Consider the following 25750-nt stretch of genomic DNA (forward strand, 5'->3'; position numbering starts at 1 on the left):
ACATTAAGGTGTCATTTCTTTTTTTAGCAGGTATTAAATGAGAAAGTGTGGTTTTACAAGCTATTACATTAAAAAGGGCACTGGACTGCCATTCCATGATATGTCTTTCCTTCTTTCAAAATAGCCACCTGCATAGGATCATATCTGGTAGCATTTTGGTGAGCCATCACAAAACTCTATACATCAGCAAGACCTTGTTCAGGTACACAGGTATGTTTAATGAAAAGCGTACCCTTGTCAAATTTGATCTTTCTCGACTCCTCATGCTTCAATCCTGCATTTATTACCATTATACAATAAACCTTGATGGATGACCAGTTGATGGTGTAGAGAGTCTCCAAACTTAAAAAGCTTACACTGTGCAGAAGGGTCAAAAAGAAACCAACAATATACAGTTCCCTGACTGGAGGTACAGTATAATTGGACATAGTAAGTAAAAACACCTGAGTTTTACTTGAAATTCAAATGTAGGGTCAACCCAAACCAGTATACATAATATTCTATACTGCAAACTGAATCCAATGTCAGAGCTGTCTTTTAAGTGCAGTAGCACTATATAAAGTCCACCAAATGAAAATCCATAACCAAACCACAATACTACCATATAAAGTGGGTTGAAACACCTGCCGACGAAGTTAAAGTGTAGCTGGAAATAATAAATCAAGTTCTCTATGTCTAGCAGAAAAAAAAGGCTTTTTTTATTTTTATATAGAGCAGGCAGGTGTGAGTGCGTGTAAAAGTCGGTAACATGCACAGAGAACCATGCTCCTGTTCACAGTCTACAAAATAATCTGCCTGTCTAGCATGAATATCTGCACAGAAAAATGTTGGGTTTGAGGTCTTGTACAATGGCAGCCTGATTGCTGGCATGTCTCAGTGTTTACTCGTCTCATTTGCTCATCTCCTTCTCTGATCGGTCTTTGCAACAGAGAAAGTCACACTTTCAGTGCATGACTTTTAAAAAACAAATGCATTTAATTATTCATTTCAGTTAGACAAGATGTGGACTTTCTATTCAGCCATTAAAAAACAGTTGGTGAAATTGCAATAGCTTCCTAATGCATCATACTAATGGTATTACATGTAATGGAATAAATGGTTTGTAACTTCTAAATCAGCATGCAAACGTCACCGTGATTCAGTATAAAAACTATTATGGATGACATAATGAATCTTCTGAATCTGGAGTCTGATTAGTGCCTGCAGCATTGATTTACACCAAAGGTTACAGACAAAATTATAGACTAGATTAGAAGACAACAGAAAAAAGGTCATTGTCATTGTCAAGGTTTTCTTGCATTCTCTGCTCCTCTCTGACTGTCTCTGTCACAGTCTGTGAAGTATGGCCAAGGTTTTGTTTTCTAAATTCTAAATTCTGTTCGACAACAACTACTGCTATGCCACTCACAATGTTCTCTTTGAAATACTGGAAACAGAAAAAAACAGTATGAAAAAAATCAAAAAACACAACTGACATGAGAAGAGGTCTAATAAATGTAGAAGCAGGGCAGCAGACAGTGACACACGTGAAACTCACAGATTTTTTTCAGTGTGTTGTTGGAAGCATCCTAACTTTCACTTCAGTTTTCATACTGGCATCAAAGTTGATGTTTTGATCCTTAATTTAGAGACAGTGAGTGTCAAACTATAGAATGCCTTTCACTGCTCTGTATGTCAGAAGTGTACTTTCATCTGAGATGACAGATTGAAGCTCGACACTATTTGGCCAAAAAATAATTCTCCAGTTTGCAAGGCAAACGTTGTTCTTACATTAGCGTGCAGCGCATTGATGGTTTTATGCGTACACTCTGAATGTGTGCACAATGTTAACATGATCGTTTTTTCTTTTGCTATGTTTGTTAAAAAAAATAAAGGAAAAAAGCATTTTAAATCACTGTTAATGGGCTTTATGTAGGAGCTGGAAGCAGGTTTTAACTCTGTTCTTTATATTCGTTTTCATGCTGTTTGTTTCATGCAATTTCACTTTTGCCATTTTGTTTGTGCCTGATTTTAATGCATTTTTTTATTCATGTCTTTCTCTCTCCATCTTAATCTCCGCCCATGTTCCAGGTGTCAATGTAACACTTCCATCAGGCTTGCTTGACCTTTTCACAGCGCCTGCCAGGGGCTACTGTGTACCCAGTACTATTACCCTTCTTGTTTTCTTTTGTTCACAGGGTCACTACAATGACATAAGAGCCCTCACTCGAGGTGCCAGAGCCTGCAGGCTTCTTTCAGTCTTTCTAGTTTCTGTTTCTCTGTTGTTTGATTTTCTTCTGTTGCCATAAGGCTTCAGCTTTATTCTTGTTTGCCTCAATCTGTTTGGATCTTTCCTTCGGTCTGCTATTTTCATGTTTCTCGTTTGCAGCTTTAAAAGGAACGCAGAGAGCGATATTACGAATAAAAAAGAAACGCATGAAAAACTGATTTTATGTTTTTCATTTTATGTTCAAATCTAGTTTCAGAATTTCAGGTTTACAGGAAAAAAATATCCCCTGAAGGCATTGTTCGTCATAACTGGGTATTTTTGTTTCATTTGGGCCCTTTCCATACACCAACCATAACAGGATTTGATCTAGTTGTTCTGACAAGATTGCAAATTTTATGAATTTTGTACACGGTTATATTGCAATCTCAAACTATAAGTATTAACTACTAATGTAACAAAATAATCCAAGAAATTTATCAAAAATGACAGTTTCCCACCTTCCAGAAACAAAAGTTACTGCTTGTCCTCTGTAGTATTTCTGCAGTATTGAAGGACGACATCTTAGGCATCTCTATTATTACGTGGAATGCTGTGATAAGACATGGCTTTTTGGAGATTTTCCATTTTCAGTAGTACCTCATACTACATAATCATTTTGTCTAATACTACTTCAGCAGAGCTTCCAAGTAAGCCAAGTTGATATTAGAGACAAGATCATTACGTTTGAGTGTGAACAACTTTTCTACACACACACGACACACTTCTTTGTTTCATAAAGTTATTTGAAAGTCGTGGATTGCATAATGTTTTCATAACTAATGAATACACAAGCATGTTTATTATGTTTCTCTGCTGATAGATTTTTTTGTGTCTCTGCTCACCGGAACTGAGCACTCAGTCGTTACTGAAATCTGGTAAAAGATTTTTAAATCCTTCTGAACTAAAAGCCTATTGCAAACTGATTCAGTGAAATAACTACTCTTTACTCCTTTATAGTCCTCTTTAGTAAGTTGCTTTGGATAAAAGCATCTGATGAATCAATGGCATGTAACAAACAGGCGTACACAGCGAAGTCAGATGTCTCGTGTGTGTTGCACAGCCTCACACACGCTGCGCTGATAAACAGCAGATCATGTGCACAGTGAGAGGGTAGTGAGGGTACCTTATGGGCTGCTGCCCTGCATGCTGTAGATGTTTCCCTGTTTCAGCACACTTGGCCCAAATTAAAGGGTCAATAACATATTTGTGCAGAACTTGAGGACAAGTCCATATTATCCATGTTATGCATATGGACTAGTTTAATTTCAGCTCAGTTTGAGTGTATATACTGCTGTTGTCTTTTATTCATCTGCTGTGTTAGTGTTGGGAAACATCTAAAACATGCTGGGCAGTAGCTCTGGAGGACCAGCGCTGAGTCTTAGATCTTCCATACAAGACTTTAGACAGACTTTGAATAGACTTTTAAAAAGTTTAAATCTGACATTCTCTTACGTATATATCTTAATATATCATGAGTCAGTAATATCTTATCAAATAGAATCAAATCTATTGGAATGTTATCATATCTTATTGCAATCTAATTTAATCTAATCCTATTGGTCACTTACAAATACTAAATCACTATCATTTATGCTGTTACTTATACTGTTGATGGTAATTACTTCTGAGTATCAGCATTTCCATGTGTATTTGCAGCTAATTAGAGATTTATATTTGTTCATGGAAGAACAAGTTTCTCGATCCTTCATAAAGAAATAGATGAAGAGGTGGCAAAGAAGGTTGCCAGTGTTCCAAATTCATTTCTAAACTATCTTTGCAAGAATAGTGTGGGAGTCTACATGACCTTTCATTTATGTGTCTCTGTGTGTGTTTTCATACTGAACATTAATATTTGTAGGGAATAATTACTTACAGAAGGTAGGAAGGTAAATGTGAGAGGCAACTTTTCTGGAAACACTCACACCTACCTATATGAGCTTCTTATTACAAAATGAAGACATGTTTTCATGAAAAAAAACTTAATGATGCTTTAAACGGGGTAATTTCTAAGTGCTCTAATGTTCGATTGGAAGAAATTTTGGAAATTTACTTCCAAATTTGCCAATAAAGATCACGAGATCAACCTTTTCTCTTTTTTTGTAGCAAAGAGTTCAAATTGTATGAGATTGTATTGCAAATTTAGTTCTTGTTTTTACTCACTCACTCTTCCAAAATGAATCAGCCCATGAGTCCTCCACTACTGCCTCCTTTTTATCTGTGGTATTCCCAACTCCTGTTTATCTGTTGGCTGTGTATTATCCTCTAATGTTCTCACCACTATCTCTTCTGCTAAATGTAGCCTCAAACAGCTTCCATCCCTGTGCCACTGCACATTATTGGCCAACATCCAGTCAGTCCACTCATATTTTTTTTCTGTAACTACCAGTAGGTTTAAATCACTTCATCCCATTTAGCAGATAAATATCAACAAGCACAGGCTAAAATCTCAAAGAATTTTGCAAATGTGTAAGAAGTTAAGAGTTAGTAGATTAATAAAGCCAATGTTTGCACTTTTTATAATACAGTGCTGTTAGTACACTGCCGCTGTGTGCACCAGCCAGTCCAATGCAATCTTCATCTAGAGGTCATTCAGGGTATACTAGAAAAGGCCAACAGTTTTCCTATCAGAGTTGATAAATAAGTAATCTCATTTCTGTGTTTTTAGAGTCCACTGTGTAAAGATTTCCAGCAAATACCATTCACAATATATCTGTGATCTAATAAACTATGAGAGAAACCTATGTGAACAATAGAAAGTATTCATGTTTCCTGATGCAAAATATTTGTAAGTCTGTGAACATCTTCTTTGTGTATATAGTTTTTTTCTTCTTCAGGAACATACTGTGCAAGCAAGTTCAAGCCTGTGACTCTGTGCTCTGTGATTGGCGCTGTCACATTTCATGATCAAGAGTAGCTGAGGCTTGCTTGATACTTTTGAATTAGATTACTTTGCACAATATTATAGGATAAGAACTAAAGCTACCAAGGTGAAGTACAGTGAACTCTCTGTATAATGACTCACTTTTCATACTCAAAAGATATCATGGTGTTGCTACAAAAGTCTTAGACATTGAGAAGAAAAAGTAAAGCACAAAAAACAATCACAAAGATTATTCTTGTTACAGTATAAAAATGCTTTTCTGCGGCCTTTTTTCTACAGGCAGTATCTTCAGATAAATAACTGTTATTCATGGCAAAGAATAACCAATATTCATATATGCCTTGAAATGCTACAAAATAACTTTACAAAGCATAATCTTTGTAATCCGGTCTTGTTTTCTGCTGTTATTGGACTATCAAGGTGTTAACCGTACTAAAATATCCATGTGATGTGCTTTATACAGTATGTTAGAACACAAGCGGTCTGGTATTTCCACTTCATCTCATCCGCTCCATCTCAGTGAAATGCTTAAATGTATCTATGTATGTATGTATATATATATACATACATACCCATATAGCCTATAATTTGCTATTGTGATTGACGTAATCAGTTCTCAGAGAGTAACTTTCAAATCTATAACCAAGTAAATGGCCTCGAAGACGGTATATAACTCCATCACACTAGTGTTATTTCTTGCATCATTGAGCAGTAACCTCTGTCACACCCTGCAGCGATTTGTAGTCAAGCGTAAAGAGGTCTGGATGAGAGTTAGCGCTTTCAAGTGGCCATGAGGCTGTTTCTGAGATTGAAAAGCAGGGATTGCCCACTCCAACTTGGGAATGAATTGTCTCCTAAGAAGGTGAAGTTAAGTATTATGGGTCTTGTTTGCAAGTGAGGGATGAAGATGGTAAAAAAACGGACAGTCCAGCACAGCGCCTGTAAATATGTACATGCTCTGTCTGCCTGTTATGGTGAAGAGAAATCTGAGACAAAACTCTCAATTTACTGGTCAATCTATGTTCCAAATATCATCTTTGGTCACAAGTTGTGGGTAGTGATAGAGAGAACAAGATAATGCGTACAAGGATGACTAAGATTACCATAAGAGACAACGTGAGGAGCTCAGTCAATTTGGAACTACTTCTTTTCCACTTTAAAAAGTGCTAGCTGAAGTAGTCTGGGCACCTGGTTACAATGCATCTCAGACACCTCCCACGTTAGTTGTAATGTCTGAGGAAGCCTTGGTCAGGCTTTATTAACTAGCCAACTGGTCAATCTGTCATTCACATTCATACTCCATCATCCATCTGTTTCGTGTTTACAATAACATTTACCAATACACCTTTCATGCAAAGAAACAGGTGTACTGTATACAGTATTTCCTTTAAAGACACTCACCTAGGATGTGGGACACAAGCATGACAAAAAGGCAGCATTAACCGAAGCTTCAAACGCCAGCTCCCAGCCAGCAGGAGCTTGAATGTGAATTCAAAAGTGGGTCTACTGAAACAAAACCTCATCAAAGCTTTTCTTCTATCACCATGTCAAGTGCAGCCCCCACAGCATATGCTTTTCCAACACACCAGCCCCAAGTCAACAACGGTGCTGCCCTAAATCTGAAAGTGAAACCTCTCCTGACAAAGTGCTCATTTACATACAACAATACAGAAATAAAGGCTTTAGCACAACATTATATTGGTGGATGGGGCTCTAAACTGAGCCGATGTGAAACTAAATCTGATGTTAATGACCTTAAAAAGGCAATGACTGAAACTTTGATCTTGAGAAGAATGCTGTATTTCTGCAGGCAGACTATAGAAATTACTGTACCCTCATGCCAAATGAGAACGTCTTATTCTTCCCCCCAAGCAAAGAAAATAATTTTAGGTCACAGCATTTTGTAAGTAAATAGACACCAAACTGCTTAAAAAAGTACCAGTTTGTTACAAAAGAACTGCTTTTCACAATTAAGTCGATTATATGTCTTTAAGTTTCACCTGTTGCTGCTGCTATAACACAATATGTTTACACTGTATCACTGAATTTACACTGGGGGTTGCGTAATCAATTTCAAAAGGGACTGACAATGCTAAGGGAGTTTCAAACCAACTTCCCAAAGCCCACCTCCTTATGAAAGAAAGATAAGAGATGCACAGACTATGGGGGCATGATTTTGGCTCTTTTGCACAAGGGAATTTTTTTTCAATCAAGAGAATTTGAACGTAACGGAAAATCAAATGTAAGCACAAGTGATAGAGAGGAAAAAATGTGTCAGAGAACGTGCGAGTGAGATGGAGTTGGAAAGAGGGAAGAGAGTGGGGTCCTTAGAGAGTATATCAGAAATAGACTTAGAATAATAGAGTTCCTCTTGTGCAGGGAGAAGAAACAAGTGCCTGTTAAGCAGGCATGCGGATACTGGTGACTTTATTTACAGAAATGTGACACATACTATAATAATTAGACAGCTCCTTTGAGCAAACCTTCAGGAGCTTCCACAGCTCTCAAACTCTAACTGCTCTGAAAGTAGGCTGGAAGAAGGATGATAAATATCTAGGGAGGACTTGCTCCTTTTGAAGACTCGCATATTGAGCTGATGAGATTCTTGACTTGGAACAGAGCACAAGTCAGCATAAATAGGCTGTCACAGACTTGTAACTTCAACTTTGGAAGCTCATGGATGTACTTCTCAATGATAGAATGATTTCAGAGCAAATGTTCATTGGCACTGTTGCTGTACATTATTGTCCTGTGTTGTGGCAGAGCATACATATACGGACTAATTTCCTGCAACTGATATATGTCAAAATTTAAATGCAAGCCTTTGAAAACAATTTCTCCTGTTGTTGACATAGCTTGATGACTGCATTCCACACATTTGAATAATGTTTCCAGCACAGTATTCCCTGGACATTTACACACAAGAAAAGACTGGGAATGCATGCATGTATAAAGGTGAAAGGCTGATGTTGAGGGCGTATTTTTCTGGTGCAAGGAGGACTGTTTGTGGGTGTAGAATGAGTAAATGTTGAACTCATACAGCTCAGGCTCTATGCTTGACCTGTTGTACACAATGCAACACAACTCAAGGGAAGGGTGTTGTGTGTGCATGCCTGTGTTTGTGTGTGTGTGTGTGCGTCAGAGAGAGAGAGAGAGAGAGAGAGAGAGCGTGTTCATATAGAAAAAGAGGAAACATATAGTTTTCAATATCAGGATTACAGAGTTGATAATAATATGTAATATAAGATTATGCTGAAATAAAGGCTATCTTTATATCTGTCTCCTCAGATGTTGAAAATAAATGCACTGCAATGGTGACAAATTGAAAGTGATAGGTTGAAAGGGGAAGGAAGGTATTCATGAGGAATAAGGAGGGAATAATGAAAGGAAAGCGCAGGTAAGGGAGTTGGAAAACAGAGCAATATGAAAGAAGAAAGGGGTGAACAGATGGAGAGTGGAGAAATGGGTAATATGAGCAATATAGGAAAATGTGGAGGTGGGAGAATTAAAGTAATCTGTTTATAAGCAACAGAGTGGAGCACTGGACAAACCATAAGGAGCACAGTGTTATTACAGCTAGATAATGTATCAAAACACCTTTCGGCAGTTTTTCATCTTTATCTGTCAAATAACACAATTTTGTCATTTGTCTCACTTATTACTTGGCTGTCTTCTTATTCCCTGATTGTAAAACTGAATGTATTATGTGTAGATACTTGGCAGCCATGTCGACCTCTGCATATTGTAAATTTCAGAACAACTGGAAATTTGCAGTCTACAAATGAGTTTCTCTCATCCACTTTACACTAACAACAAAGGTAGGAGCAGCAGCAATTCACAAGTAAAGCCCCCTTTATAACCTTACAGAGCCTTAATCATCTGAGTTTAACCGTGGCACTGGCATTGCTTTAGTGTTAGATCGATGACAGAACCAAGCCGGATCGTTTTTCTCACCAGTTGTTGAATTATTCAAGCCAAGATTTCCTCTTGGGAAGTTCCTGCTCTGCCAGCCAGATATACTCTTGGAGCTTGCAGCGTAGAAGGGAAGCTAAATTAGCTTGGGAATTCCTAACAGGCAACAGCACATACTGTCACAGGCTGTGACAAGATGAGATTCATAAAATATTTCTATTCTATTCTATTCTGTGAGCTACTGAATGCTGGTATCACTTTACAAATTGTCAGTTACTATCTCACACAAAGCTCCCTAAGATTTGAATCATTTTTTTTTCTTTATGTGGATGCAAAATAGGGAACAACATTTAAGCTCCGTCTTTACAACTTTATTCTAGCAGAAAATGTAGCAAGGTTTTTGAGATGAAAGGCAAAATGGAAACGAAATTTAGCTCAGATCTTGAAACTAAATTCCAGAGAGTAAAAGTTTGGAAACGGCATGAGCACTATTTAAATGTAAAATGTGTGACTGTATCAGTGAAGTGGGTCTCTGTATGATAGAGTAACAATCCCTTTGTCAGGTTTCAACCTCATCTTGCCCCTAAGGCATCCTCCTTTAGCTAATGAGCTCTTCTAGATTAAAAAACAAAAACTGTAGATCACTCACTTGCATCAACAACATGCTGCAATCATGAATAATGTCAAGACTAAGAGTCTACAGCCAGGTTTGTGAATCTATGAGGCTATACCTCTACAAAGAGGTACTTTCATCTAAATGCTAATGTTAACATGTCACCATGCAAATGTTTAGAAGATATAATTTACAAGGCTGACAATCATAGTCTTTTCGTTTGCACTCACAGTACACATGTGCAGCCAAAGCCTTTTGGATAAGAGGTTTAAAGTCTTAAAGAATCAAGAAAAGGAGTGTTGTTGCCTCTATTCAAGCCATCGGAATAACCATGACCTGGATGACTGAAAATCTACACCAACATCTCATTGAAGTATTTAACTGACCTGAAACTCAGAGGATTGCTTGACAGAGCAATGTGTAGGACTTCTGTACATTTGTAAACCAAATTTGTACACAGTAGCTACCTGGATATCCACCAGCCTCACTGGCCCCTTCCATGCCACGCCAGTTTCCAAATGCTCAAAAAGTAGCATTTGCCACAGTGTGAGGTTGTAAATTGTGGGATGGCAGCACATCCCTAGGCTGCTGTCTTCTACAAAGGCAATGGTCATGTGGCATGGCAGGAATTGTAAAACAGTGGAAAGTAAAATGTGTAAGCCATATGCTTGTAAAGTTATCCAACTGTGTGTGTAATTTTGTTACATTTAAACTTTACAATGTATGTTGAGTTTAGCTTTTAACTCCTAACCCTAACCACTCCTGGGTAAGAATGCTGTAGAACAGGCAACAAACACAAGTGGTAGGAAAAGTAGAAATACAAGTGCAAACATTGTGGAAAACATTGTGCTGGACGAGTCTCATACTAGGGATGTCTTGAAAGATTTTTCATGTATTACCACCTTCTGCCATCCTCTTCCTCCTACTTAAAAGTGTTCGAGGCAAAATAAAAGCAAGATAACAGAAATGGATGCTGTGAAGTAGGAACACGTACAGAGAGGTAGCACATTGGTGGGCAGGGAACAGAATGAGGAAAATGCAGTAAGAAGTAGTTTTTCAGCCTTTACTGTGAAACTACAATACTAAGCACCATGGACTAAGGCAGCTATGTCACATTCTGTCATGAGAGCGGGCTGTCCAACACATAGTAGAAACAGCAGTGGCAGCTACAGACACTAAAAAACACCCCCTGGAGTCATAGTTTGTCTGGTTGACTTTGTCAAAAAATATGGCTCGGTCTAAAAAAGAATGCTTATTGTTATGTGATCTGACATTAATAAAGGTATACTTATGAATAGTTGTGTCAGAAAATCACAGAAAATGCTTCTTCATAAAATTTTTAGTCTGGAGGATTCGCCTTTTGATCACAATGACTGTTTAGACCAAATCCAATGTAATCCAGCTAATAGACATCAACCTACAAAAATTATTTATGTTTTAAGTTGACTGCATTTGTCCACAGAGAACAATTAATCTGTGCACAATATCCCATGAAAGATACGATACATGACATTTTTACAATAATATGATTTGAGTAAATATATTCAGGACATGGTGGACCAAGCAAGTAGCTGATTTGTCTCGGTATGTTAATCACACAGGTTCCAACATAAAGCAGTTATAAATTTTAAGTTTATAATGACTTCCTAAGATAAGAAAAACGGATTTAAAGGAGTTTTTCTTAGTGCTGGACAGATACAATAGTCTCACATCAACACTTTGGGATAAGGACTAACTTAATTTGAGGGCTGATGGAAGAGTGAATTTCCAGCTATCTTTGCAGTTATACGTTTGAGATCAAATTTAATTCACAAGAATAACTGTCTTAAACCGTCAAAAATTCAATCATATTGCTATGAAGGCAGCAAGAAGAGCAAAATATTCCCTGACACGCTCACACAGTAACACACATCGGGTTTTTTTTCACTCGTAGTTCTCCCCGGGGCATTTCTAGCTCCATAATCAAAACCAGCCATCTCACCCACGCATTTCACACATCTCCGGCTTTGCTGTACCAAACATGACCATCTTGCCCAATCATCCCATACTGCACTCAGGGGCGTGCAGCCAGAGCCGAAATAGCACTGCAGACTGAGAATACACGAGCAATTCCGGATTTACTCTGTGAAGGGAACTCAATCATGCAAAATTCACTACAAGATGCTCACTTAATCGGCATTGGTTAAATTGGAATTATTGGTGATGATAGACTGTTTCTCAGTCTCACTCTTGTAATAAGGATGTTTAATTAAAATGTCATACTTAATTCTCAGATTTTAGTGCTGAGTGTCAAGAGATTAACTTGTAACTTCCCAAATGTTCTGTATGGGAATGATTTGAAAATTAGTTGCCATCTTGAATTAACTGCACCCACGTTCTGTTTCAAGTAACGATGCGGCAATCATTCCTTTAATGGATATTTCCACACCGGTTTCCCAATTCCCCTACTTTTAACGTAGAATATTGCATTTGATGTGGCTAAAATGGATACATGATATATCTGCTGATAAGAAGTACAGGGACTTTGGACCGCTAAGTTTCTTCTCACTTGGTCCATCAAAAGCTAACAGGGAAATATACTAATCCAAACCTGTAACCATACACCAGCAGCAAGCTGAGCTCATTAGCTGAAAGCACCTCATATTATTTCTAATTTTACACATCATATATCAAATTTACATAATCTTGTCAGGAAATTTGTTCCGATAGGATGGATAGTAGTAACAAGTAGTAACAAACATAGAATTCGGGATACGCCGTAGCTTATGTGAAGAATTTGTGGGGAACATACAATCTGTAAGCACTCTTGCTCCACCAACAACAGGAAGTATCCTTTTATTTGTTCTCATGAGCACTACAGGCACAAAACTCTGAAAAAAAAATTGTTCATTGTCATCAATTAAAATGCATCACTTGCAGTGGTTTGGTGCAAGTAAGTACGAAAAAGCTCAATTTATCTGATTGTACAGCAATGGAAGCTGTCCACAGCTGTGACTCACCTTCCTCAAAAGCTCTGACTGAGAGCTATTAAGCTCCCATTGCCCCTTCACATATGCTGAGGACAGATGCTTCTACCACACCACAATGGGGGCAATTCACACAGGTGACTGACTGTTCCTGCACCTGCATTCTTTTTATCAGAAGGCTTGGATGCAGAGAGTTTTGGCTCTTTCTATTTTCTGTTTAATCATTTTTGCCAGAATGTATCCGTTTTTTGTAAACATTATGATGCTTCTGCCAGGAAGTCTTCATGTCTATCACACATGGCTGAAGTGAATAATTGTGTGGCAACGTTGAGGTTAAAACAAATCTACAATTTTGTGAGTTTACAGATTTAAGTATATTTTATTGGTCACCTTTATGGGGGAGATTTACAATCCTGACCAAAGAGAGTGCGATCGCAAATCATAAACAGCATCAATGGGACGGTCCAGGGTCTTGAGGCGAGGTCCTAAAACTGCGCAGATTTACAAATGTAGGCTCTACTAACTCATTTGTTTAATGACCGAAGCAGTTTATTTGGAGCAATGCATATTAGTGAAGAGTTGCCAACAAACAGACTTGTTGATAGTCATGAGCCAGTCATTGAGCAACTGCACGGGTACATCTTGTTTCTTGTTACACGACCCACCATGTTAACATTAGAATGATTATCTGTTCAGTAAAAATGTTTACGATGTTTTCTTTGGCTCAGATTTTTTAAAAAGTGTCCATTGAGACTTCTTTGTGAAATTAACTCTGATAAGTGTCATAAGATTTTATTTTTATGTTCAGCTACACTCAAATAGTATGTTTTAACGTTATTTCTTTCTTTTCACCAGTCTAGGATTTGATGGCACTTGACTGAGGAAGAGTAATTGAAGCCTAACAGGTTTGCCTAATAACAATAATAAGGAAAACCATTTGGAATTGTCTAACAACTAATAGCAAAGCCTACTATCTGGCCTTGGGATATTGTAAAAAACACTAATTTCACAAAAAGTATAAACCAAAAGGTGAGACACTGCATCTTTGCTACAGCATTACAGCTTTTGCTGTGCACTCTGGAACAATGCAGGTGAAGCTATAGACAATGACGTTCCTGCAGAAGTTTGGTATGCCCATTAAAACAACAAATAATAAAGATAAAGTGTGAAGCAACAGGTGTCTTCCAGACACTTTCTTGTTGGAGAGTCCCAGATCATCTTTGAGTTCCTCCAGTCAAATAAATATCTTTCCTCGCACACTCTAATTATGCAAAGGTGTTGCAGCCATGCACCCTCTGCCCACCAAATGCGTCCACATCAACCCCAAAATTTAAGGCATGCTTTTTCCACCGGAAATCAGGCCATAATTGGCAATGAACGGTGGAGCACAAAACTAATTAAACACTCTTACATTAACAAGTTCTGCAATCAATGTAATCTTAAAGGTTGTTTCTTAATATCCTTAAATTCAACCCTTAGCAGTGTCCTGTATACAAGCAGCAGGAGTTAACTTAATACGTTATTTATGTAAGAAACCAAAGTCCTCTTAAGGAGGAAAAGGGGGGAGATGGATGGTGCGACTGTATGCATCGCTTTTAACCCCGTACACTTTTGTGTGGCACGAAATTGAGACCATGTGACAACATCTTTTTCACCTTTGAGTTACGCTTAGGCTGCATGGTGGCGTGGTGGTTGGCACTGTTTCTCACAGCTAGGGGGTTTTTGGTTTGAATCCCACCTGGGGCCTCCATATGTGCATGGTTGTTTGTCTTGTTTGTTTCTGTAATGGAGTGGCGACCTGTCCAGGGTGTACCCTCCCTCTCTCCTAAGGGCAGCTAGGAAAGGCACCAGCCCACCCATGAGCCTTAACTGGATTAAGCAGGTATAGAAAATGGATGGATGGATATACAGCATATACAGTGAAAATTCAGTGTGCTCTTCTGTTTAAGAAAAAGAGTAAAAACGAAGATGATATATGAACTTGCTTTTGGCGATCAATTAAAATGATTTAATCCAAAGTAACAAATAGGTCATCTTCGTCAAATACTGAAATACTGCCTCTGTTTCTTTGACTAACAGCATTTTCATTTTTGTTTTCTTCCTTGTTTGCGTATGTGTGCCTGCAGAAATGTGTTCTATTAGATTTGTTTGGATTATCAATAGCTGCAAATGAAAAACCAAATTAATCCAGTTATGCTCTGAAATAACAACACTGAGGAGTTACCTATACCAATCCCTCAGAGCAGAGAAACTGTGCTAAAATGCTAATCAGAGATCTGAAACGAGCAAAGTATATCTGGTCAAAGGTTAATACAGGCTCTTCCAGTCAGAGAAGCTTTTCAGGTGACCCGTCATTGCAACGTCTAACCAAGCTTTGAAGACTATTCTCCAGTGTTTTGGAGCTTTGTACAATATTAAAGTATTAGCTGCAGTATTTTTTAGCAACTTTAGTCATCATGAAAACTTCACAATCTCATGGATTCCTCAGAGTTCCCCTGAAAATGTAGCCATGAGCTTCTAAGCTTCCAATTACAATCAAGCTGACTGTAGCTGCTATAATAACATGAACTTGACAAAATAAAGTCACTGCCAGCACGTAGTCAGAGACTTCAGATTAATAGCAAGTTTCAACAACAAGTAGAGGCCACAGCACCCTTTCCCAAACAGAATTTGGAGTTCAGGTTACCCTCCATACATGTTCACTTGTCAACATTTTTTTTCATATCTTGGACAGATGGTGTTTGGGTGATCCTCCAGACCTTCACAGATAAATCTGACTTTGTCTCCCAATGACTTCTCTATTCTAGCCAGAAACCCAGCACGTCCTGTCAGCCAGAGAGCAAGGATCAAAGTCTGGTCTCATCCTCTCAGCAGCTAAAGCCAGCATGACAGTGAACCATCATTAACACTTGCTAAATGTGTTACCCTTCTTCCTCTGGACTTCACCACACTTATGTTCAGTGGCTGTCTTCCACGGTCTCACCAGGCCATGTTTGCATTCAAGGAGATTCTCACCCAGACGTGAGGGCTACAAGATATGAGCTTGATACAAGTCTGCAAGCCGGAGAAATTTGATGGCTACAGGAATGAGACAGTTCATCCTCAGCTGTGAGAATTGATTAAATAGGCACTATTATGTGAATACCGAACAAGTGCGACTGTCAGGCCTGGAAGGGGGGTTTCCTTTTGAGTAAAGGGTGAAAGATAAAAATCAGTTCATTATATCATATTTCAAATAAAAGCAAAGACGGGGCAAAGCTTAAACAATTTTTTTTCTCAGTGTAAAACTAGCAAGCAAAGGAAAATATTGCTTTTAAATGAGAATGCAAGCTCTTGACATGTGGACATTTTATCTCTCCAACATGTCCACAGTCCACTTTATTGATTTTCTGAAAGCATTAGTCACAGTCTGTCGATTAGAGCACAGATAACAGTAGGAAACAGAATCTAAAAAGCAAAGCCAAAAAAGGCAAAATCATAAAGGAATGCAATGAACTGTGAAAGATAGGAAATGGTATTCCATTTTTTCTTCGTTTTTGCCATCGATGATGCACTCATTCACCTTGTTAGTGAATAAGTAGAAGGGTAGAAAAATAATTGATTGGATCTGCCGGGTCGGGAGAGTGCTGCATTGGCATCCAAATGTTTTCCTGTATGCAAACTGCTCCACACAGACACAGCAACCCAATCTGCTTGCTACAGATCGATGTAGTCTAGTTGGCAAAAATGAAAAAGCCAAAACGACAACTCTGAAATATTTTAAATATGTCAAAATGCTAAGCTTCAATTAGCAATTAGTTTTAATTTGACTCTCAAATGAAACATCTTGCAGTATAGGAACAACAGTGACACAAATTCGTACTAGTAACTAAAGCAAGGGAGGTGGAATGCAAAGGCTGTGAGTTACTATCGCCAGATTTCGTATAAAAGGCCTCAAGAGGCCAAGTTTGTAGATGGTTGGAGTAAGAGAGGCAGCCTCATCAGTGTTGCAGGTGCATGGTTTTGCAGTGATATCTCATCTTCAGCTTACACAGAGTGCAACTTAAGCAGTAAAAGGGAAAGGAGCAATATCTCTGTATGTATAAAAAGCAGAAGGGGAAAAAAAATCTGTTTCTCTAAAAATGTCAGGCATAAGCTGTAAGCAGATGAGTCCCTCAGTGTTACTGAGTGTGTTTCATTAAAGAAAACTGTGCATAATGTGAACAGCTAGTAGGTACCAAGTTTATAGTGCAGTATTCCCTATAGTTGCAAAAAGCCTCAGGCAGTGGGATGTTATGTGCATGTGTTAGGCTTGAGTTATTTGTCTTGACAGCTTTCTTTGTTTTTGCTCTCTCATTTGATCTTGTTTTTAAGCTGGCTAAGGGTCTCTGTTTCTTTCATTTTCACTCTGTGTCTTTTATTTTTTTTTCCTTTATCCACCTCCACATGTTCATCATAGCTTAATTAGCACAATTCCCACAGCATTAAAAGGATAACAATGCTTCATAGAAGGAATTGTCCAAGTTTTATCCAAATTCTACCTGATCTTTACAGCCTCCTAAAACCATTATAATGTAAAGCCACGGCCCATTGTGTTTTTCTAAATGATATCATGCTACCCTGTGTCTTACAGTTTAGATTTCCATCTGTTTCTTTTATTTTCATTTTGACACAAAAATAAATATAAAAACCTTAAATGTTCTGAAACAGGATGGTTCCTAATAAACTGCTAACATTAGCCCTTTAAGTGGCTTCACATATACAGAGGACAGCCAGCATTACTTCCAAGACAAATAATATAAAATGAATGTTCACCTTGGAACTCTAGAGTATATTTTTCTTTGGGGCTACATGTAAAAAAAATGTAATACACACGCACTGTGTTGTTGTGAGTCAGTCTTGCATAGTCGGTCTCTAGATTTAGGAAATATTTGAGGTTTCATCTTACTTAGGTTGCCTTTCATGTGAAAATGGATACTCGTGTTTGAAAATTCCGTATTTCACAGAGTAGGGTACCCAATAACTACAATTTTTTCATACAACAGTGTCTTTTAATATTAGAAGTAAATGGCTTTACTCTGTGATAAAACAGTGCCTCCTGTAATTCCATATCTTCTGTCAACATGGATCAATGAGGCAGTCTTTATCTCACAGTATGACAGGTATGAAATACTTCAAGAAACCTGTGACATCACTGCTCATAGAAATATGAGCAACATTTTCTTTCTTTCTTTTTTGAGCAGTGAAGATATAATCTTGCAATAAGCAATTCTGCCTACAGTGATTTATTGGAAGGTGCTTTTCCTACCTAAAGTGATTTCCTTACCTTGTTTAGCTTCAGGTTTGTTTTCTCTTTTCATAATGTATGAGGTGACTACGACAGTGCGAAAGGACTCATAACTCATCTGAAGAGAATTATCAGAGTCATTTTGTGGCTGTTTGTTTTTAAAGGTGAAATAGACAACCTTCCAAAACCACTGGGTGGTGGATTAGAGCAGCAGAATCCAACTCCAAAACAAACTGAACAAAAACTGAAACTGAAACCTTTCTAGGAGCCATAAATCCATATATATTTGTGATATTTATATCACAAAGTTATTTTCGATGAAAAATGCAACAGCAAAGTTGCAGGTTGCAACCAAAGGAATACTTTTGACATCAGCTACCACTTACGTCAGGTAGTGACAAAATTGCCAACTTCACCCCACCTTTTGATGTGTAAAAAAGACTCAAAAGGATCTTTTTAAAGCCATGTAGGGTTTTACCATTCAGGGCTTCTGCAGAAACATTGCAATGCAACACGGCAGACTCTGCGGAGGAGCACCTAAGTGGTGTATAAATAGATATAAATACTGATCTAAAGATAACTGGCCTATTCTCAGATTTTCATATAATTGTACACTAAAGACAGTTCAGCATATCATAATTCTAGAAAATAGCCACTCAATATCAACAGGTAAGAAATGTTCAGTGTGGCAGTAAATAGAAGCAGAGATTTCATTCATTTATGAGTTTCTGAAAATCAAAACAGCTAAAAGAGAGTGAATAATGCATTCACCAGGTGGGGGAAGACATATCTCCAAATCAATCATAACGTTGTTTTGACCTCCCAGGTGTGTAAATATGCAAATGTTTGCCAAAAATTTTATGTTCTAAACTTGTTTTACTGCCATCAAGTTATTGTAGTGGGTTGCACCTGTAATGCCTAATTTTCGGGGGAAGAATTATTGTTCTACTATCCAGTCATTTAGCTTTTGCTTCCATTTCACAGAAATGTTGCATCACATAAAGTGCTTCTATTCAGTTTTATTAATTAATTCAAATCCCTGCCCTCCAGGTACCTTGCAATGATCAATATGCCCAGTTTAATACATTTCTCATCTCAGTCTGCTTTTGTTTATCTGCGTCCTGAATGTTGTTGCCATCCCTGTCTTTATCTCTCGCTCCACATCAGTTAGACTGTGTGGCAGTGTGCCCAGGTTGTTGTGCAGCAAAAATAACCAACATCGGGGAGATGCTTGTGAGCCAAAAACGGGGACAGAAAAAAAGATTATCTCGCTTTCGGTGGTGGTGGGAAGTCATCTGCAAGATAACTATGTTGTGGTTTTCGAAGCTGAGCTCATGTTTTTTACATGACACATTTCATATGGCTAATGAGCTTCAGTGGAGCTCGTTGCACAGAACATATTCACACCAGAAGAGCTCAAACCTAGTGACACATCATTTGAAAGAACTCGGAAAATCGGAGCATTGGATCTCCTTTGAGCTTTCCAACACTTTGGAGGATGCTTTCAGAACTGTCCATGAAAGAAGATTTCAGTTGCTGACACCAGGGTTCTCACAAACTCAAATCTCTGTGAAAATGCAGGTCAACCAGACATTTAGTAGAGGAGTTTAATCATAGCAACACCTGCACTCAGGAAACGGGCTGTTAAAACTGACAAGACTGTGATTAAGGAGCAATGCACTTAGTCAGAGAATGGAATTATTATGTTGCAACAAGAGGTCAGTATTGAAATTGAAATTAAGCAGTCACAAGATCTATCTTCACAAATTTGAAAAACATGGATTAGGTGTCATTCTTAAGAGAAGGACAATCCATTAATAGCTTAATTGGCTCATTGTTCTGTGTTCAGTCAATATACCCTTTGACCTGATGCTTGTTAAGAGTCACACCTCACTCCTCACATAACCTCATTCAGCCTAGTAGTTGCAAAAGGTTTAAAGCAAATTTAGAGTATTATCCAGCATGCCAAACCACCAGGGTGGTTACGACTGATTCCAAATTCATTCTGCAGCATGGCAATGACAAACATGGCAAACATACAGCTGGAAAAAAATATAAAGAACTATTTTCAGAAACACGAAGAACAAGGAGTTCTTCAACAGATGCAACCATAGAGCTTGATGTTGATTTGCTTTTTTTATTTTCTAATCTTTAAGTAACTGACAAATTTTAAGAAAATAACAACTGCTTGTTGTATTAATTTTGAGAGCATCATCATTTTACATCTTTTTCCTATAAATGTTGCACTGTGGTCTACATGCAAATGCCACAAATGACTAAAATAGGTAAATAAATATCTATACTTTTAACACCAAAAACCACAATTGCGCTATAATTGTCTAAAATGATCCACAGTATGCAGTCTCACATATGACTATGACTCAAAAAGTCAGGGAGGTTAGCATCTCATCTGAAAAGAAAAGGTTCACAATTGAAAAATGTATTAACAAACTCTTAACCATGTTAAATGTATGGACTTCTCAATGACTCTTCTATCCAACTAAGACAAAATAAATCTGTGACAGAATAGATGGGGATTATTGGTGCAAACATACGTCCATAGTTGTTAAATAGGAGCTTACATGGTAAGTCTCAGCTATGTGAGATCATTGCTTTCTATATAACTTTCAGTAGCCGCCTCTTTTTCATTGACCAACCTGCTCTTCAATACGGACACCACAAAGTCTCTCCTCAGCTGACTGGAGAAACTGATGAATGGCTAAGATATCACATTATAAGCATAAGTACTTCTTTTTGTTATTAAATTCATTACGACAGTGGACCAGAAACAGAAGAATAAACTTTAACTTGGGATTGAAGATAGATAAGTAAGGGCTGAATGAAGGGCAGGCTTTGTGGCAGTAGGATTTTTCACCTCCGCTCTTCTGTCCATATCACACTTTCTTCTGCCTAATGTCCCCATAGGACCTGGATCATTCACTGAAAAGTCCTGTGGGAGTGTAAACACCAGTTTAAGAAAAGTCACATGTTGGATTTTTGGCTGAAAATTTTTGTTCTTTCTCTGTGGTGTCCAACTGTCTGCCAGTTTTGTTTTCTTAACACAGCTACAGAACACCAAGCTGTTCCACAGATCAAATTCAAGGCACTGGGAGTTACACATCTGATACTGTGATAAATGTAACTGTGTTGACAAATCTAACCCAAGGGCACTTATCAATAAAGTATCGTAAATATCATGCAGCTAAAACCATCAAGTGAATGTTTGAAGAAGGTTATGATTATGAATAAAAATCATGGGACAATCTGCATTAAGAATATAAATCACAATAATCTATTTTTAGAAATGACTCCACCCAACCCCCCACCACCACCTCCAAAAGAATGTCAGACAACAAATTCCTATCATTTCTCCCCTACTCTTCCTGATCCAGTGCCCACCCAACCCTTTCAGTTTGACACTGGTCCTGATAATAGTACGTTGTCAAAGGCAGGGGGTGTAGCCTGTAATAAGGGGTATTAACCGTCAGGGAACAGCTATCATCATGGTTCGGCGGTTTTATAGAGAACTTGTACATTATGACAAAAGAGTAACTGCAAAGACAACCCAACAAAGAAACTCCTTTCTTCAATAAGAATCTGACTCACACACATCTAAATCCTGGACAAAAGATTTAGGGGATTTGTAAGACCTTGAACTGCTATCAGAGATGTTTGAATATGACAGAAAGATTTAAAAGATTATTTTTCTGCTATGAGAGAAGCTGATACCGTAGCCAAGCGTTAACTATTTATTATATAAGGTAAATCATAATTGTTGTGCTTTTAAGCAAATGTATGTCTCTATCACACTGTAATCCTGCAGATAGGTGAAGAGGTGAGGGTATTTTTTAGTTTTTTTGTGAAACTATAAAATGGCAAAGCATTTTCAAAGCCATTTGCTCAATTTGTGAGATTAATTGTAAATGGATGTAAGAGCATGAAAATGGTCCTGGGGAGCTGTCAGTATGTTTGACTTACAAAGACCTTAACGAAGATATAGCAGACTCTAGAGGGGTGGTGCTCTGCACTCTGCAGCCACACTTACATAAACCAACAAGTCCTCCAAGTGGCTGGATTAAGGAAATTAAATGACATGATTAGGGTTGGAAACAAAAAGTGCTTGGTTTGGCTTGGAAAACAACTATGCTTAGGGCAAAAGTAATAACAATATTTTAAGAATAGAGAAGAAAATATTTTTTACAAACTAAGATTAGGCTTAATTGACGGTATTTTACCCTCCTCGTGCAGCTGCTCTCATGACAGCAAGAGTTCCTTTGAACATAAGTACTGCCGTATCTGCCTGCATGATCAAAGCTAAACGGGCACATTTTGAACAGGAGGACAGCCTCGCACAAACACGACACTCACGGAAGACTTGTAGTATCCACGACTCAAGTGTGATTGAAATTAGTGTGAAAAATTGCAAACAACCAATAAACATGTGGACTTCTTTGTGTCGAAAAAAAATCGTGTTGAATTTTATGAAATTTCATGAAAATAACATCTAACGATTCATCAAGCACAAGGGTGGATCAGTCATGATCTGAGCTTGAGTTGCAGTTAAGTTAGGTTGCAGCATAAAGGACAATTCTTTGGTGGTGGGAAGGATGGATTTAATTCGATACCAGCTGACAGCTGATTCTAGAAGTGAAAATAATACTTTCTGTTGAAAAAAAGGAAAAAAAAAGAAAAATATGGAGGAGGATGTCTTCCACAAGAGGATAATGACCCCAAACACACCAAGTGACTACTTGGAGAGGAATTGTCTGCAGGTTTGCTGTGGCCCTTTTAACATCACTGAATATCTGTGGATAGACCTAGTCTTACAAAACTAGAAGTCTCTTGTGAAGAATTGCTGAAAATGTTCCAAACAAGAACTTGAGGTATTTTAAGCACAATCACAGCAGGTTCAATTAGCTTAATTACAGTATGCTTCATGTACTCTTTTTCTACCATGTCATTTGTATTGAAAATGTACATGTTCTGCACATCAAATGTATGCTTTCTGAGGACAATCTCTCAGCATTTATCACTCAATCTTTTACAAATGCAGAATCAAGGTGCCAGAGAAGCAGCATGGTAAACCAATGACCCTCCCTTTTAGATAAGGGAGTTCTTCTCTCCAAACTTTTCATGCTAGAATGATATTCACCACTGCTCTGCCTTACTGCTGCCTTTTTCCAACACACAATGACACAGAAGCACACTAATACCCATCAGGGGAATCGTTTGCATAAATGCAGGGGGTTGTCAGGATGGAACTCATAATTTACCTGAATGGCGCCTAATTGCATCCCAGTGGTGATGTAAGCCCAGTCGCCTCATCTAAACAACATAAAATCCAAAACTATGTGGCTTTGGTTGACGCACAAGCAACCCCTTGGCAAGCAACATTTTCTCTATCTAACCTGACTCTTCACTGAAGCCCGACATTTCCAACTCAAAGTGGTTCATTCAGCAAATTTCTTGCAAGGGTTTGTTGTTTTTTTCACTCTGAGCTGAAAGATGTTGAAGCGAGCTTCTCTGAAGGTCAGAGAGTCCATCAATAATGCACTTGAGGCTTGTTATAGCTCAAACTCGCTCTGCTTCGATGGCTCACCAACCTAAAACTCGGCATCAAAGACCAGACACATATTTGTGTGAGCCTGTGTGTGCGTGCCGGTTGCACGCATGCCAGCACTAGTCTATCTGGGGTGAAAGGCGCTGAAAGCCTTGACTTTAAAACCTTTCCTAATGGGAAGTGGAGCGACTGTCTGTTATCATTGAGCGAGAGCTGTGGGGAGTTTCATCTGGTTGGCATGACGTCCTTTCTTTTTTACTGTCTGAAAAGGAAATATTGTAAAATAATATAGAATTGGAGTAAGCTTGAGGCCAGGGACACAGGCACACTGTGAATGGGAAGCAAACCTTTGATGAATTAACAGTCATTTTGCAGAAGAGAAAGGATTCAGGATTTCAGTGCTGTGTTGATGCTGAAAGCAGTCAGTTACTGCACCACGCCTGCAGTATGAGAGAGGCTTTAAGGTAGAATTATTTTTCAGCCTTGGATGTGCTATATGAGTAGGGGTGTTTTAGCCATGTCAGATAAAAGTGACGAGTGATAAAAGACGTTGCGTGGGAAACTGTGAAGTTGCACAATTTCTTAATACCACAGCACGTCAGAAACGTTTTATCAAGTTTAAAGTAATTTTAGTCCTTTTTCACAGTGAATATGCGAAAAGGAAAAAAAAAAAACATCTTAGTGGAAACACCCTTCGGAGAAATATTACATCAAACAACTTTCTTGAGCGTAATTGGCAACACAAAAACTTGTATTTGTCCCCACACCAAACACACAGCTTATGATAAGTTGCACTTATCTTGGATCGTCGTGTCACCAAACCAAATCCCACGCAAAGGTTGGGGCGCGTTCCCAACTTTCCCAAAGAGCATACAGAACCCCGGACATTTCTGAACGTCGCAGACTCACCTGCAGGAAACGGTGATCTCTACTTTGGTGGCGGGAATATTGCCGGTGATCGGGTCGAAGTCGTACACCGATGACATGTCCTCCAGCTTGTCCATAACGTCTCCCTCCATCATCTCCATCGCTATAGCTCGGGCTGGCTCTGGTGTGATCCGAGAGGCGCACAGCCTGGCCCCGACGGAGCGCGTCGAGTTTCCGGTGACTCCTGGGACCAGATCAGAGACCAGACGGCCTCCGGTCCGACCGGGTGAGGCAGCCACTTCACAAATGTTGAAGCTGGAGAGGATGGAGGGAGGGGAGGGGAGGGAGCAGGGAGTGAGTGAACACCCGCAAAAATCTGAAGCGCACTTAGTTAACTCGTCATGCAGCAAAAATATTTTCTTTTTTAATGTGGGGCCAGTATATGAGAGTACTGTTGCGCCCTCACCGACCTGCTGCACATCGCATGGAGAGGTGGACTTGACTGCTGTCTGATTTAGTCCTCAGTCTGTGCGCACAGCGGAGCGTGTGAGGAGAAAAGACCTGATAGCTACACTTAAGCCCACCCATCCTCCTCCCACACAGAATTATACTCAAATGCTGGCAACCCAGCCCATACCCCGGTGCTGCTGTTGTCTCCCCGTGACATGCTGTGTAGTCTTCACTGAGAGCCTGTGAGCGAGTCATGGCAATTTAATTAAGCTCTGATGTTATTTTGTGCTAAACACAATTTTTTCTCAGGCGTGGCAGGAAATTGCAGCGTGGGTTCATGTAAGACCATTTAATAGTCTAAAGAGCAGTTTAATAGATGCCTATGTGACCTTAAACATAAGTTGCTGGGCAGTTTTTTCAAACCTGGTGGTCAGGACAGACCAGTGGGTCACCTTAAAGAGAAAATCACAGTTTTTGGTAGCTACGTTAATTTAGTTAACTTTTTTTCAGCCATTTTTGCTCATTGCTCTCATATAATGTTACGTCTGCTTACTATGCGTACTCTGGAAGAATGACTAAAAAGGAGAGCCACAACGGAGGAGAGACCGAGATAAGGGGCAGAGGGGACACTTCAGCACCAAAGCTGGACAGCTCCCTGTAGTAGAGTAGGAGTAAAACACTGAGCACAATAATGCGGATAAAACCTCCTTCGTCTCTGAAGGGCTCATAAAAAAATCCTTTTGTGTGATTCAGAGCAAATATTTATATGTTTGAAGTCACTGCCAACTCCCCAGTAACTCAACCCTGACAACTTTACTTGTGTGAAAAGATCACACTCCCAGCTCATTCCAGCTCTGTCATCTTTATCTCGGCATACCTTTGTAGTTCACATGGTGCTGCGTTAACAGCAAATACGCAAATAAGCAGTTATATGGTTCACTAAACTTCATATAGAAATCAAGTAGCAATGCCACACCAGGTCTTCGT

At 38.7% G+C, this 25750-nt stretch overlaps 1 protein-coding gene across 2 annotated transcripts in view; it reads right to left on the minus strand.

Moving 5' to 3' along the window:
• The window catches only part of cpne5b (copine Vb), a 119696-nt gene extending 94805 nt beyond the window's left edge, over positions 1 to 24891 (minus strand). For both annotated transcript variants that reach the window (XM_072382481.1, XM_072382480.1), the window contains exons 1-2: positions 24784 to 24891; positions 24356 to 24628 (exon numbers count right to left, since the gene is read on the minus strand). In XM_072382481.1, the coding sequence (XP_072238582.1) occupies positions 24356 to 24628; positions 24784 to 24794 (284 nt within the window). In that variant the 5' untranslated portion in view covers positions 24795 to 24891. The remainder of the gene's footprint in view (positions 1 to 24355; positions 24629 to 24783) is intronic.
• Positions 24892 to 25750: the final 859 nt, after the last annotated feature.

Source organism: Leuresthes tenuis, unplaced genomic scaffold (assembly GCF_036924035.1).
Source record: "Leuresthes tenuis unplaced genomic scaffold, fLeuTen1.0.hap1 SCAF_3, whole genome shotgun sequence".
In the NCBI taxonomy this organism is placed as follows: Eukaryota; Metazoa; Chordata; class Actinopteri; order Atheriniformes; family Atherinopsidae; genus Leuresthes; species Leuresthes tenuis.